The following is a 16,430-nucleotide window of genomic DNA, read 5'->3' on the forward strand; positions in this document are numbered from 1 at the left end:
TGAGGCTGGTCACTCTCATCTTAAATGTCAGGACCAACTGCCTAGCCCCGGGCTCCTACGTGCCTCATGGGGCAATGTAGGAATGGATGATGGATGGATGGATATAATATTATATATATATATATATATATATATATTATACCAGGTATACACACACACAGTACTTTATCAGAGCTACTGTAGTATTTTTTCCTATATGGCGGTAGTTAATAAGTTTTAAGTGAACTGAGGTGTGTGTAGGTGTGTGTGGCACAGCTTACAATGAATATTATCTTCAACATTAACTGATCAGTCCTGATATTTTTACCTAATACCACTTCATTCATATACCGTATGTTATGGGTTTGCAAGCAACTGATGAGCAATTATGCTAGGTGCAGTGAACATCACTACACCATCTGGGTACTCTGTCTACATCAAGCAAAAGATTCTCAATGGTATATTCTAACTGATATTAATCAATACATAATGAAAATTTTGGAAGATAGAAGCTTATAAATCCTGAGATTTTGTGGAAGTCTGACACACATCAACATTTTGTCTGATCTGTAGCACCTCATGAACACCATACAAGTAACTAGAAAAAAGAACAAAATATCACAGATAGTAATTCCAGGTTTCTGTGGGTCATCCTAAATGTGGTGTCTACACAAAAGTATTTACAAACAGCCTGAGAGGCACACCCCATGTGTTTCCAAAATATCACAAAGCAACAGATCTAAACAATACAACTTAAAATCACAATCGTTATCATATAAAATTATGACACAGTAATACCATATAGCATATCACTATCCCTAAAGCACCATATCTGTTAATTACTGGATGTGCATATCTGTTTTCAAATAATACTGTAATTACAGCAAATTACTGAAATAAGTAATCCTACGTAAAGTCAACTAGAATCTCTTTCAACCTTCAGCTCTGTAGCTGAAATATATATATATATACACTGGAGATTTAAATTTGGACCACCACTTAATTATCAAAAACTTCCATTACTTGAATTGCAAAAGCACTTGTTGAAGTTTTGTATGAAGATATACCTGTGACAAGCATAGCAACTTGCAATTTACAATACATCTGAATGCTGTTCATAGACCTAAGAAATGTCTTAAATCCACAAAGTTTAACTGTAGTTACGATTAATATGAAGACTGCAACTTTCACTCAGAGTTCCATCCCATATTAACAGTGACTGGTGTTGCTGAAGCCAACATGTATAGAAAAATAAATGTAAAGATCTGATGAAAATTAATAACTTTGATATTTTTAAATATTTTCTGGAGTTTTGATGGATGAATTTGAGACACTTCACTTGGTAAGCTATAAGCTCAGTATAGTACAACACATACATAGAAGCGTTCCATGTATGTGAACGAACCAATTTACGTAGTACATGATCAAGCACAAATTTCTAGCTACACCATGATGTATCTTCATAATCCTGATGGCAAATTTGAGCAATAAATCACAGACATGATATCACAAGCAGAAGTTCATAAACTTTGCTAGCATTATGTTTTGCATTCCGTATTTCTCATTCCTCCTCAAACATCAGAGCATCCTTCCTTCTCATACACATTTGTTTTATGCTTTAAACTGTAGTAAAATAAATACATTCACATAAAATCTGCCACAGCCAACAGAGGAGTGTCAATGAACTTCTGATTGTGACTGTACATTTTCCAAAACACTCATGAAACTCATGAAAAGCTTGTCTTTTCATTCTAAATAAACTCTCCGAGATGTATTAAAGATACAGTATGTGATACAGTAAATAAATGTAAAGCAGTTACTTAGAATAACACCGTGCATGAAACTCACTCGCCTACACTGTCAACTTCAATAAGTATACATTAAAGTAGATTTGCATGGTATATCTGCATCAACAATGCATATTGATACAGAACTGTACAAGAATAAACACATTAGACCCACAATGCACTTCAACTCATCATAATCATCAAAAGGCTGGAAAATCTGAACACAAGTTTGGCAAATATATTATCCTTTGGTTTCATCAATAGGTCCCCTGATGCCATAACACATCCTTCAAACACATATAAAGTTGGAGTGCTACTCTTTTTTTTTTTTTTTTTTTAATCTTTTATTACTTTTGTAGTCTGGGTTAGAACTTGTTATATAAAACAGCATCAAGGCTGCATTACTGGTATCTAGTAAGGATAACAAGGTATGTCATCAGTGAACACTTGTGTTTATTCCCCCCCCCCCTGCTCAGGTCTTCTGACACGAAACATATGAGATAATGGTGATCTCAAAACAGATTTCACACTGGAATATATATATATATATATATATATATATATCCTGAATATCTCCTTGTCATGGAGATCCAACACTTTCTGGCCCATCTGTGTTTGTGTCTGTGTGAAATTTGTGTATTTGTGTGTAATTATGAGATGGCCAACACTTTAACCATTACAGACACAAAAGCCCTGCCTCACCTCTTTCCTAGCTTCGCTCACCTCTCATCATTGACAGGCAACTTTGTATCAACTTCTGCCATTTGTTTCAATCAAACCTCACAGGAATTGAATGTGGGCCCATCAGGTAGGTCATTTCTCAGACAAGAAATGTGTATTATCAAAGCTGAATACTTGCAGCCATTTCCCTCAGGACTGCTGAATATCACATGTAGCCAACTGGTCCTCAACGACATCATTTCCAATTAAGCTTCATGTTTGTGTTGTGTTTCCCATTGTGTGTCCTGAGGAGTGCATGCAACCAGAGCAGCTTGAAATTAATTCTACACCAACATAAACACCATCAGTCACTCAGGTTGGTAACATTGAATCTGACTCCTTGTGATCACAGTGTTCATCTCGAAGTACTGTTGTGTTCAGTGGTTTAAGTTCCTCGGGGCTGTTGTCATGTTGTTCATGTGGCCGGTAGTGTGAGGGATTGTCCTGGTAGCCATTCCTAGATTCGAGGTGAGGCAGGTCTGGGGTCTTGGATGAATGAGGGTGGTAGCACAAAGGGTGGTGGTGATGGTGGTGATGGAGAGGAGCAGCTGCCACTACAGGGTACAGTGGAGCCTTCAGATATCTTTCTCCCAGCACCTGCTAAACAAACAAGAATATTGAGCTGTATAAAATGTGACATACAGCAATGCAGAATACCCTTATACTATTATAGAGCTCTATTTTGAATCAGTAATAGACAATAATTATTATATCTCTACATAACTTTTCATCACTAGAGAAATATCAACTACATGCTCAGTGAAATGGACTGCATAATCATTAGCACACAACTTCAAGAAGGCATGAGAGCCACATGAAACGAGAAGGGGACTCAGCACTATATCTGCACTGCAAACACATTACTCTGACTCAATGCATTCAGGGAACTTACAGAGATAGACTTTGGGCAACAAAAGGAAGCATTCTCCCTACTCTACAGACAGTAAATATATTTAATTAGTAATGTCCCATGTCTTCCCAGCATGGGCCCCCATCCTATCTAATGTTCACTACAATGCCTTACAGACCAGCACTCTATGCAACCCCATTAGCTCCATCAAAACCACTCCCATAGCTCACTTACTGACTGAAACTAAAGTCCTCCCTGTTAAGAAAAAAATCTTGATATAAGAGGCACAAAATTCTACACGGCAGCCTGCACTAACACACAACACTCGTCAATACATGGCAGAGACACAACACAACGGCACGTGCAACAATCACCACACAAACATTACCAAACCCTTTTCTGAAACATCTTACCTCCAAAAGTCTATCACTAATAGTGGAGAAAAGCCTACATACTCATTTCACACATTCTAGGACAATGAGGAAACACTTATGGTATACACTATACTCAACTTTATGTGCAGAGCAATAAAACACCTCAATTAGTAAACTGTTACAGTATAAGCCCCCTCCCAACATACCCTCATCAGAGGTATCCTTAAACAGAGCTGATTGAGCTCACCTAGCTAGGCTTAGGTCAGGATGCCACCCAGCCCTCCTCAGTTACCAGCTTAAATTCAGGCTGGGTGGAATCACAGATCTTACGTGTCCTGCTTTTAGAACTTGAACACATGATGAAACACACAGCATATGCCACACTAAGACACAGACACAACATCAACAGTGTAGGGAACATGTGGAACAACCTCACAGGGCAGTGTTTCCTAAACTTTTTTGGCTGCGACCCTGAACACAGAATTTTTTTGGCCTTGCAACCCTTAGGGTGGGAACATAATTTCAGTGTTTCTTCATTTAGTTATATCCAATAACATTTACTGGAAAAAATGCAATGGAGAGCTTACGGTAAAATTCAGTAAAGTTTACTGAATAAATTGTGATGTAAATATAATTGCACTATTCTGTACTTTGAACATTTTTAAATTTTCTTTTTCTTTTTCTTTTTTTTTAACCATTCCGCAACTCTTAGGAGCATCCCTGCGACCCTCATATGGGTTGCGACCATAGGTTTGGGAACCATTGACATAGGGGCAGTTACCTGGAGCTGATGAGTCTGCTCTGTCAGATAGACAGGTTGAACAACAAAAACACCTTATTGGAAAAAAAAAACAAAAAAACTTTGAGTTAACAGACTATCCCTTGAAATATTCAACATGGTTCTCCTCTGACTTTTTTGTAATTCAGAGGACATACAGACAGACAAAAAGAATAGATTAAAAACCTACCGCCTGTATCACCCTATTAGCAGTGGTAGAATGGAGGATTGAACCTGTACCTGGATGAGGTCATACCTGTGCCATTCTTTGCCTCTTGTTCTCCTTGGCCAACATCTTGCCAGCCAGCAGCACCAGCACGATGAGAATGAAGCCACCAGCAATAGGCACTGCAATGGTGGCTGCACGGAACCACACCTGGTCTATGTTACTGTCACGGTGTTTCTTCATATCTGCAGGAGAGAGGGTTCACACTCTTGGACTAAACCAGTGGTTCCAAAAAAGAGGACATAACCTCCACAGGGGCCATGGAAAGGTTTTAAAGGGTCAGAGCTGGTTGTTTAAAGCTGCAGAAGGTAACGATATGAAATGAACATACTTTTTATTACTAGCAAATGTTTTGGCAGAAGAGAATGTGCAATAAACTTCCTTTTATACACTGCTCTTCATTACTTGTGGCAATTTGGGAAAAAAGGTGAAGGGGGCCATGAAGATTTTGAGGTTTCCTCAAAGGGGAAGATGAAGTAAAATAAAGGCTGAGAACTAATGGAAAACCAAAGGCTTAAGCCAAGCAAACACTGATCCTCCCATTGCAAGTTAAATTTAAATAGGCAAAACTCAAGCTTTAACTATTCAAAGTACCAGGATACAGCCACCAGAGGACTATGGAAAGAACAAATTTTGCAGGCTCTCAGCCTTGGGGTCTTTCTTTTGCAGTGAAAAAATAAAAACTGATTCTTTTGTGCTCCATCACAATCACAGACACCAGCCGCTAAGCTGCTCAGTCCAGACATTTAGGCAAGAGTAACCTGCTGTTTGCCCAGAATGGCATTATGTGATCAACAAACTTAGCCATGCCTTACATTTAAACCCTTATAGGCCACATCCACACAGAATGCCTTAACCCACTAAACTGTCAGTTATCATTTACTGTGGTTAGTGGGTTTCCTGGGTTACATAAAGCCATTTAGATTGTCACAAGTGTACACTGAAGTGACATGAAAGTAGCACAATGTCTCAAGCGAGTAGATGACGAATGCCCCCATATACCATTCACACCATGTTAAAAATACCAGAGGCTATGCACGAAGAAGAATGACAGACTACCTGGGCATACAGCTTATTTAAGGACACTTAAATACAATAATGGGCGCTGTATATAAAACTGGGATCTCATAATGAAAGATGCAAACACTACACAGTCATGCTTCCTTAACTTACATTTATTGAGTAACGCAAAGTGTCCACAATTTGTAAAATATTATGCATGATTGAATACAGTACTACATATGAAGTTGAAAACCAAGTAGTGAGGGACACCTTCTATACTCGTAGCAAGATGAGTACAGCTGTTGCTAACAGGGAGCTGTTGACAGAAGTGTTAATGAACAGTACAGAGCTCTCAAAAACAATCTCCTGAGAGTTATTGATTCAGTATGTGGATAGATAAGGGGCATTCCAAGACATAAGGTAACATGGTGGTGGGAAGAGGAGTGTAGAAGCCATAGTTGAGGAGAAAAGAAGGCTTTTCCGGGAATGGAAAAGGGGTGGTAACAAAGAGCAATACTTGCAGCCACGTGTAGGTCTACAAAGGAGGTATACAGGGCAAAATCTGAGTGTCAGATACTTTTCCTGGATAAGCTAAATAGAGCTGAAAGGAAAAATATGGTATTTAAGGTGGCAAATCAGATGAAGAAGGAAAACAAGGATATCACTGGTGAACAGTGTGTGACCAATGATAAATGAAAGGTTGTGGTGAACAGTGAGGATATTAAAGATGCCTGGAAAGAGCATTATAACTGGATGCTGAATGAGGAGTTATACTGGAAAAGGGAAGGTTTGTCAGCAGATCCAGTGTCTGATCCTTGGCCTTTTAATGATGCTGGTACTGTGAGCAGGGCAATAGATAGGATGATGATATGGAAGGCAGCAGGTGTGTCTGGGTTGACTACTGAAATGCTGAAGGCCTCAGCTGATACAGGAGTTGAATTAGTTACTGATTTGATGAATACAATTATATATGAGTGTGTTGTCCCAGATGATTGGCTGAAGAGAGAAATTGTAAGCCCTGGAAAGAGGAAATTATAGAGGTATAAAGCATTTTAGATCAGATAATGAAGGTAAAGGAGAGAGTTCTAGAAGGTATGATTAGAGAAAGGGTGAATATTGATGAGATGCAGTTTGGGCTTACGCCAGGCAGGGGGAACACCAATGCCATATTCATTGTTCGACAGCTTCAGGAAAAATACAGTATATAGGAAAGAAAAGGGAACTGTACTTTGTTTCTGTTGATTCAGAGAAGGCCTCTGACAAAGTCCCTAGAGAAATGGTGAAGTGGGCAATGAGAAAGCTTGGGATGGAGGAGTGGCTGGTCAGGGTGCTTTTGGCCATGTACTGTATGTGGGTGCTCACACCCCGGTAAGTGTGAATGGAGATTTGAGTGATGAGTTTTCTGTGAATGTTGGTGTGCATCAAGGGTCAGTTCTGAGTTAATTGTTCTTTACCATGGTACTTGAAGACTTCTCACATGACTTCAGAAATGGATTCCCGTGGGAGATGTTGTATGCTGATGATCTGGTGCTTATTGGAGAGAACAAAAGGAAGGTGGAGGAAAGATTTAAGAAGTGGAGAGATGGTATGGGGCACAAGGCCTTAAGAGTAAATGCAGATAAAACAAAAATGATGATATCTAGGGTTGGTGGCAGTACCATCAAAGAAGAGGGAGAGTGGCCATGTGGAATTTGCCACAAGCACGTGGAAAATAATTCCATCTTGTGCAATGTTTGTGATAAGAGATGTAGTGGTATTAGAGGTAGACTGCGAGATACTGCTGATTTTATGTGTGAGTTGTGTCAGGGAAAGCAGGTGGAGATTGTCAAGCATGAAACGATTGACCTTGCTGGCGAGTCTCTAGAGTGTGTGGTAGACTTTTGAGATTTGAGAGACATTTTATGTGCTGAAGGTGGGGCTACAGCTAGCTCTGTGGCTAGGGTGAGAAGTGGCTGGAAGAAGTTCAGGGAGCTGTTGCCTTTCCTGACATTGGGAGGGCTCTCCCTACATGCTAAGGGATCTTTGTATGCAGCAGGTGTTAGGAGCATAATGCTGTATGGTAGTAAGACCTGGGCAGCAAAGGAAGAGCATATTCCCAGGCTCAAACATACAGAAATGACAATGATTTGCTGGATGTGCAGTACATCCCTGAGTGCAAGGCCTGGGGGGGGCTAGGTTTACGATGGAAAATTTGAGATGTAGGACAGGATTTGAGTGTATTGGTGCTGTGATGAGGAAAGGCAGATGGAGGTGGTTTGGGCACGTGGAGAGGATGGGGGATGATAATTGGGTGCAAAAAGTCAGCTATATTAATACTGGGGGTGGGGTTGCAAGGAGTAGACTGAAGAAGACCTTGGACGAGGTCATTAAGAGTGACCTCAAGGTTAAAGGACTGAACAGGGAGGCTGCCATAGATGGAGCAGCATGGAGAGCTGCCTTTAGGTGACCACAGCCGATGCATGCAAGCATGTTGGAGCCATCAAAAACAAAAACGAAAATGAAAACAAAAACCTCTGACAAAGTCCTTAAGATGGTGAGGTGGACAATGAGAAAGCTTGAGATCAAGGAGTGACTGGTCAGAATAGTTATGGCTATGTATGTGGGTGTCCACACCCAGGTGAGAGTGCATTGATACTTGAGTGATATGTTTTCCATGAATGCTGGCATGCATCAGGGGACAGTCTTGAGCCCCTTACTGTTAGTTGTGGTCCTTGAAGCTTTCTCATGCAACTTGAGAAATGGACTCCCAAGGGTGATGTTGTATGCTGATGACTTGGTATTGATTACAGAAAATGAAAGGGAAGCAAAGATTTTGGAAGCAGAGAGAAAATGGGGCACAAGGGTCTGACATGATATCTAGGGCTGGTGGTGGTACTGTAAAAGCCGAGGGACATTGGCCATGTGCAGTTTGCCACAAGGGTATGGGGAGTAACTCCATCTTGTGCTGTATTTGTATTAAGAGGATGCATGTGAGATGTAGTGGTATTAGAAGGAGAATGTGAGATAATGCTGATTTTATGTGCGCAGTATGTCCGGGGGAGCATATAAAGACTGTCAGGCATAAAAGGAATGATCTTGCCAGAAGAGTTTTGTTTTCTGAGAGACATGGTATGTGCTGGAGGTGGGGCTGGAGCTAGCTCTGTGGCTAGAGAGATGAATAGTTGGAAGAAATTCAGGGAGTTGTTGCCTCTCCTGACTCTGAGAGGGCTCTCTCTTTGTGCTAAGGGATCTTTGTATGCGGCATGTGTTAGGAGGGTAACTTTGTATGGTAGTGAGACCTGGGTGGTAATGGAAGTGGATATTCACAGACTCAAATGTACAGAAAGGATGACAGGGTGGATGTGCAGTGCATCCATGAATGCGCGGGTCTGGGGGGCAAGGTTTACGATAGAAGAGTTAAGAGGAAGGATGGGACTGGGGTATATTGGTGTTGTGATGAAGACAGGTAGGCTGAGATGGTCTGCAAATGTGGAGGGGATGGGGGATGAAAATTGGGTGCAGAAAGTGAGAAGTATTAACGTTGGGGGTAGGGTTGCAAAAGGTAGACTGAAAAAGACCTGAGATGAGGTCACTGAGCATGACCTCAGGGATAAGGGACTGAAAAAGGAGGCTGCCAGATATCGAGCAGCATGGGAAGCCACTGTTAGGTGACCAAGGCCGATGGATGCATACATCAACGTTGGAGCCTTTATAAACAAAACAAAACGAACATGTTAAGTGCTGGAGGCAGGGCTGGAGCTGTGGTTGGAGTAAGGAGTGGTTCAGGGAGCTGTTGCCTTTCCGGACACTGAGAGAGCTCTCCCTCTGTGCTGTGGGATCTTTGTAGGTGGCATGTGTTAGGAGTGTTATGCTGTATGGCAGTGAGACCTGGGCAGTAAAGGAAGAAGATATCCATAGGCTCAAACATACAGAAATGACAATGATTTGATGGATGTGTAGTGCCTCCTTGAACGCAAAGCCTGGGGGGCTTGGTTTATGACTGATGAGTTGAGAGGGAGGGTAGAACTGGAGTGTATTGATGATGTGATGAAGAGTGGCAGATTGAGGTGGTTTGGGCATGTGGTGCCATATATATATATATATATATATATAATATTATATTATATTTTATATATATATATATATATATATATATATATATATATATATATATATATATATATATATATATATATATATATATATATATATATATATATATATATATATATATATATATATATACAGTATATTATATATATATATATATATATATATATATATATATATATATATATATATATATATATATATATATATCCATCATCCAATCTTACACTGCCCCATGAGGAGCGTAGGAGCCCGGGGCTAGGCAGCTGGTCCCGACATTTAAGATGAGAGTGACCAGCCTCACCCATCCCTGAGTAGCATTATATGAGCAATCAACCCCAACCACCCCTTGGATATAAACCTTCACCGGCTCAATCCGACTGGAGCACAATAATTACCCACTAAACCACCAGGCGCCAAAATTTGGTTATATGGTTACCACGCAGCATAGTAAATGGTTTCCTGGTGCACAGGAAACCATTTGGCATGTCACTCAGTGTAAAGTCACCCACAGGCTGAAGGAAGTGGAAAGAATGAAGGAAAAAATATATAAATATATATATGGAAAGAATGAAGGAGAAAATATATATATATATATATATATATATATATATATATATATATATATATATATATATATATATATATATGGAGCCTCTGTGGTACAGTGGTAAAGTGTGCGTTTTTGTACACTGAAGAAGAGGGTTCGCGCCCCACCAGGGTAGTAAACTTTGGGAGCGTTCTTCTAGCCACGCACTGCATTGGTGGAGACAAGGGGTGCTATGGTTGAACCAATGTCGCATACTATAAAGTATGCTTGCATCAGTAGGCTTGCACGGGCCGATTACACTTGGTTCACAGACTACACACACATCCAAAGCCACTCCAACACAACAATTACACTTACAAGCACTTCTCACCCTACACACAATCTCTACTAGACAGCTTAAGCCACTTGGTAGAGATACATTGGCTGTATCATCCCCACTTCGGTAGGGATAGGCCGGTCCGGCAGTGGACACTCAAAACAGCTAAGATGAGATGACATATACTGTATATATATATATATAATTTTATACCTCATGTCAGCAATTAATTTCAGAGGTAGTAATTAAGTGAACAATATTGAATAACTGTAGTAGTTCACATTACTGAAGCCTTTTTTTTTATGTTGCCACGGATGAAAGAGCATCACAATGAAATATTCATCTCACACCGAAACTTTCATGAGCTAGAGATCTCTGCATTTGTTTTATCAGTTGCACGACACTAGTTCATAACTTAGGCATCTTTTCAGTTACCCTACACTGTGCTTCAGCTGCCTTCCATTAAGCACCTTCGCTCTACATCATGCTACATCAGCACTCCACACTTTATCAATCACATGGAACACCGTCACTCCATTCTGTATTATTAGTGTAATAATTATGTTAATATGAAAGAATTATCAGTCAATAATTCATCACTACAGCATCTTCCCTCATTCTGTACTACAGCCTACCATTAGGCTTGCAGCCTTCACTCGACCTGTCTACCTAGCACTCTGAGTCCATACTATGCCAATAACAGCACAATTATCACAGTCTTTCAAACTACACTGCCTAGTCTGCCTCCCACCCCACAGTACTCAAGTCCACTTTGTATTCCACATTGCACAAACACCTCTTACCATACACAATAATGTTCCCTCCACTTCACCCATCTACCAAACCTCGCATTCCATGAAGACCCCCTCCACGCCACATTTCACAAATCCCCCCCTCCTCCTCACAATGGAGAATATGAACTCCAACCTTGAGCTTAACACACACACATATGTATACGATATATATATATATATATATATATATATATATATATATATATATATACATATACACATAATTACAACACACGGTCCGCAAAGGGGATATAAAAGATCGGAGGAAAGGGTGGGGAGCTAATCTCAAGTCGAATGTGAACTACAAGCCATCAGCAGTAATTAATTTTTGTTTTGTGTATTACTGGTATAAAACATACTAACATTAGAAAAATGTATGTACGTTTTCATTATACAAAATAGTGTTTTTCCAGTGAGTGTTATGATATGAAGACAAGTGGTGTGTTGGAAGATAAAATTATGTTTGGAAAAATAATGAAAAGGAAATGTGTTCAAGTGCTGGTGGAGTGTGAAGGGGTGGGGAAATGTGATTATGGGGGGAGGGGGCGGTGAATGAAAGCATGGAGGTGGAGATAGAGGCAAGAGGGGAAAAACAGGTGACACTGTAAGGGGCTGGGCAGGTGATGTGTTGAACAGAAGTAACTCATTAGAAACAATGATACGGTGGCAAAATAAGTGGGCTGATGTACCATTTATTGTTTGGGAAAAAAAAAAAAAAAAGTTTCACAGAACATCTGATCAGCGATATTATATAGATTAAAGACAGTCTAATATTCTAGCCTTCTTTTATTCTGTCAAGTCACAGCCTACCAATGACACGAGCTTCCTTGTGTGTGTGTGTGTGTGTGTGTGTGTGTGTGTGTGTGTTTTTTAGGTTGTAATATACAAAACAGAGAGAGAGAGAGAGAGAGATGGGGGGGTATGTAGAGGGCGTGGAAATGGAGGGACAATGACACCTGGACGCTAAATATCCTAATCCATCACTGAGTGGGGCGTTTCAGTTCGTCAGCGAGAGAGAGAGAGAGTAATATAAAAATAGAAAATATAATAACTGCAGTTGGCCAGTTGCCCCATGTTATTGGCTGTTGAATATGCTATAGAACAGAGCATGGATTGCAAAGAACATATGAAGAGAGGCTAACTGTGGTTGGGCTCTTGCAAGGCACCAGCTCCTTTAAGTCATAAACTACAAGAATTAGTAGAAGAGGATAAGGATGGTAAAAATGAGATCATAAGTAAATAAACTACTGGAACGACAGGACAAAATAGTACAGAAGATGGGGAGTGGGAAGGGGATGGGGTAATGGGAAAAAACCTTGCGTCGTTAATAATAATTATGGGATCAAGTCTAACTGGACAGGTATGGTAAGAAAGAGACAAACGAGGGGGATGTAAAGGGTGGACTTTATAACTTTGGTGCTAATTGTATTGTCTGTCTGTGATGGACATTCAGCACTGCAGTGTCAGCTGGACTTCGGAGGAACAATTTTCACACTAACACATACACACGTTGCTTAAGCACTTGTGGAAATAGCAACCTGGAAATCAGCATGTGCAAACAATGCAAAAAGTGTTCGCAAGAAAATCGACTTTGAATTTGCCATCTTTATATATACAGGAAGCTGTTCTTACTGAAATAAAGCCTTTATCTCAGCAACTTCTGTCAAAACAAACTGCTTATGCTTGAATGCTCGACCCAGATCACAGTGACAGCGCACGATATCACAGAAATGCGAACCCTTGACCACAGAAATCTCAGAAAAAACTAAAAAATAAAAATAAATTGTCTGGACTAGCTATCCCCATCTGATACTATGTAATGCAAGTATGGTGTTCATACTATAGAATGGATATGAAAATTAGAAAATGTATAGAGAAGAAAAATAAAGATGATACATGATGTTCCGAACCTTTCATATAAAAAATGACTGAAAAGACTAATTTGCTCTCAATAGAAAGGCGCAGAGTCAGGGAAGCCTTAATTGAGGTGCAGTACTGAAGTGGATGGGATGAAGTCTGTTTTCATATGAAAGGTCCCGAACATCATGTATCACATTAATCATTCTTCCCTGTACACATACTTCTCTCTCCCCTTTTCCTTTGTATAAAGGAACAATTATACCTGATTTCCAGTCCTCTGGAACCCTTCCCTCTTCCCATGCCAATCTACACAACTTCCATATCCACTCCACAACAATCTCACCCCCATACCTCAGCATTTCACTACACACTCCATCAATTCCTGTGGCCTTTCCCATCTTTATCTTCTTCATTGCTTCCACTACTTCCGCCCTACTGATCTCCTCCTCCCTTCTCTAATCTCTTCTTCTCCCAGCCATTCCCCAACCACTTATACTCGCACTGCTCTCACTTTCTACATTCAACAAATCCTCAAAGTGCTCCTTCCATCTCCTCAATTTCTCTCTCTTCTCCACCAACAATCTATAATTCCTATCTTTCATTCCGCTACTATTTCACTTTTCACACTGCCTTACTTTCTTTACTTCCTTCCAAAACAATTTCTTACTCTCCCTCCATTTCACACTCAGATTCCTCTCAAATTCTTCATCCACTTTCTTCTTACTCTCCTTCACCAGTCTCTTCACCTCCCTTCTCCTGCTCACATATACCTCTCTCTTCTCTCTCTCATCTTCTCCCCTACCTCTACTCACTAGCCATTCACTATGTGCCTTCTTCTTTTGCTCCACAGCTCATTTCACCTCATCATTCCACCATGCTGTCCCTTGCACACCCTTGCATCTCCTCCTCGCCTGGGGCATGGACAAACAAAACCTGGATGCTGCACCATGACAATTTTTTTTTTAAATGCAAGGAAGAAGGAACCAAAGGCCAGGAGCCCACAAACTGTTCCCTCCAAGAAAAAACAAAAACAAGATACTCTAACATGGAGCCATATTCAACATCCATTCATTTTGAGATGCCTGGACACGCTGTGTTTGAAAGACTGGAGAACATAGGCAGTAGAAAATACAGACAGAGGGAGACAGTTCCAGAGCTGACCTGTTGCATACATGAAGGATTAAGAGTAATGGTTAACTCTTGCATTAGAGGGTTGGACAAAAATGGGATGAGAGTTTGTTGCTAGACGGGTGCTACGTGCCTGCCGTAGTGGTGTAGGGATGCAAGCCGACAGTTCAAAGGAGCAGTGACCATTGAAGTAGCAACAGAAAAGAGATAAAAGATGCAGCAGTGTGACGTAGAGACAGAGTGTCGATCCTTGTCCGTTAATTTTTTGCAAAGCACGAGGTAGTTATCATTCCCCCCCAGCCACCCTACTCTCCAGGTTTGGCCCCTGTATATTCTCCCCCGCCCCTCCCCAGTTGAAATCCACCAAGAAAGGTTTCTGATTTCAGTATTTAAGTTGATACAAGAAAATCTGCAAGCACGTATACAGTACCTCAATGGCTTAGTGATGTGGCATGATGCAGCTAGTGTTAGACAACAGCTCAAACTCACTGCTACGATCACGCTATGCTGACTAATTGGTGCGCTACTTAAAAAGTTAACTTCATTTCGGACCGACCTCATATTAATAATCTGCATTAATCTCACATGACTTCAGATATGGACTTCCATGGGAGATGATATATGATTTTTTTTTTTTAATGCGAGGAAGAAGGAACCAAAGGCTGAGCCAGAATGAATGTCCCTTCCAAGAAAAAAAACAAAAAAAACAAAAGGGAGCCAAATTCAAGATCTGATCATTTCAAGATGCCTGGACACACTGGGTTTGAAAGACTGGAGATCATAGGAAGTAGGAAATACAGACAAAGGGAGACAGTTCCAGAGCTGACCTGTTGCATAAATGAAGGACTGGGAGTAATTGTTAACTCTTGCATTAGAAAGTTGGACAGCAAAGGGATGAGACTTTGTTGCTAGACAGATGCTACGCGCCCGCCGTAGAGGTGGAGGGATGCAAGCAGACAGTTCAGAGGAGCAGTGACCACTGAAGTAGTGAAAGAAGAGATAACGAAGCAACAGTGCGGCGAGGAGACAAAGGTTAAAGGGAGCCAGTAAGAGGAGGAGAGTTGACGAGACAAATAGCCGTTGACTCCACCTTATTAAGAAAAGCTGTATGTGGGGAGCCTCCCCACACGAGAGTTGTACTCTAAATGGGCGAATAAAACCCATGTATAAAGTCAACAACTGTGCAGGGGTAAAAAAGGAATGAAGTTGGCTTAGCACACCTTACCTCTTGGAAGCAGATTTTACAAGAGATGCAATATGATCTTTCCAAGATAGCTTAAGTCCTGTGTGAATGAAACCCCAAGCATGTTCAAGGATGATGCAGGACTGAGCTGGATATTATTAAACATTAGTGGGTACTCCTGTGGAAGATTTTGACTGGTTGATGGGTGTAAAAACTGAGTCTTTGATGCATTAAAAACAGCAAGATTATTTTTACCCCAATCAGAGATACGAGCCAAGTCAGACATCAGGTGTGCCATAGCCTCATCCCTTGTTTGTTGAAGTAACTGCTGAGATGGACATTGCAGGAACCGAATGGAAAGGTGAAGGGTGGAATCATCAGTGTACGAGTGGATAGGATTAGATGTACAGCTTAGAAGATCATTGATGAATAAAAGGAAGAGAGCTGGTGATAGGACAAAGCCCTGAGGAACACCACTGTTGACAGATCTAGGAGAAGAACGATGGCCGTCTACAACAACAGCTATAGAAAGACCAGAAAGGAAGCTATAGATGAAGGCACAGATAGAAGGATAGAAACCATAAGACTGCAGTTTGGAAATTAAAGATTTATGCCAGACTCGATCAAAAGCCTTTGAGATGTCAAGTATAATGGCAAAGCTTTTGCCAACGTCCCGAAAGGAGGATGACCAGGAGTCTGAAAGGTAGGCGAGAAGATTGCCAGTGGAACGTCCTTGACGGAACCCATACTGACGATCAGAAGGAAGGTTGTGATAGGAAAGATGCTTTAAAACT

The 16,430-nt window shown here is 40.7% G+C and overlaps 1 protein-coding gene across 1 annotated transcript in view; it reads right to left on the minus strand.

The window, feature by feature from the left end:
* Positions 1-204: 204 nt before the first annotated feature.
* The window catches only part of LOC145392966 (uncharacterized), a 92,331-nt gene continuing 76,105 nt past the window's right edge, over positions 205-16,430 (minus strand). The window contains exons 4-5 of the mRNA XM_080267260.1: positions 4,745-4,899; positions 205-3,086 (exon numbers count right to left, since the gene is read on the minus strand). Coding sequence (XP_080123386.1) covers positions 2,799-3,086; positions 4,745-4,899 — 443 coding nt within the window. The 3' untranslated portion in view covers positions 205-2,798. The remainder of the gene's footprint in view (positions 3,087-4,744; positions 4,900-16,430) is intronic.

This window comes from Coenobita brevimanus, chromosome 23 (assembly GCF_032717465.1).
Source record: "Coenobita brevimanus isolate Jiangsu-jjx chromosome 23, ASM3271746v2, whole genome shotgun sequence".
In the NCBI taxonomy this organism is placed as follows: domain Eukaryota; kingdom Metazoa; phylum Arthropoda; class Malacostraca; order Decapoda; family Coenobitidae; genus Coenobita; species Coenobita brevimanus.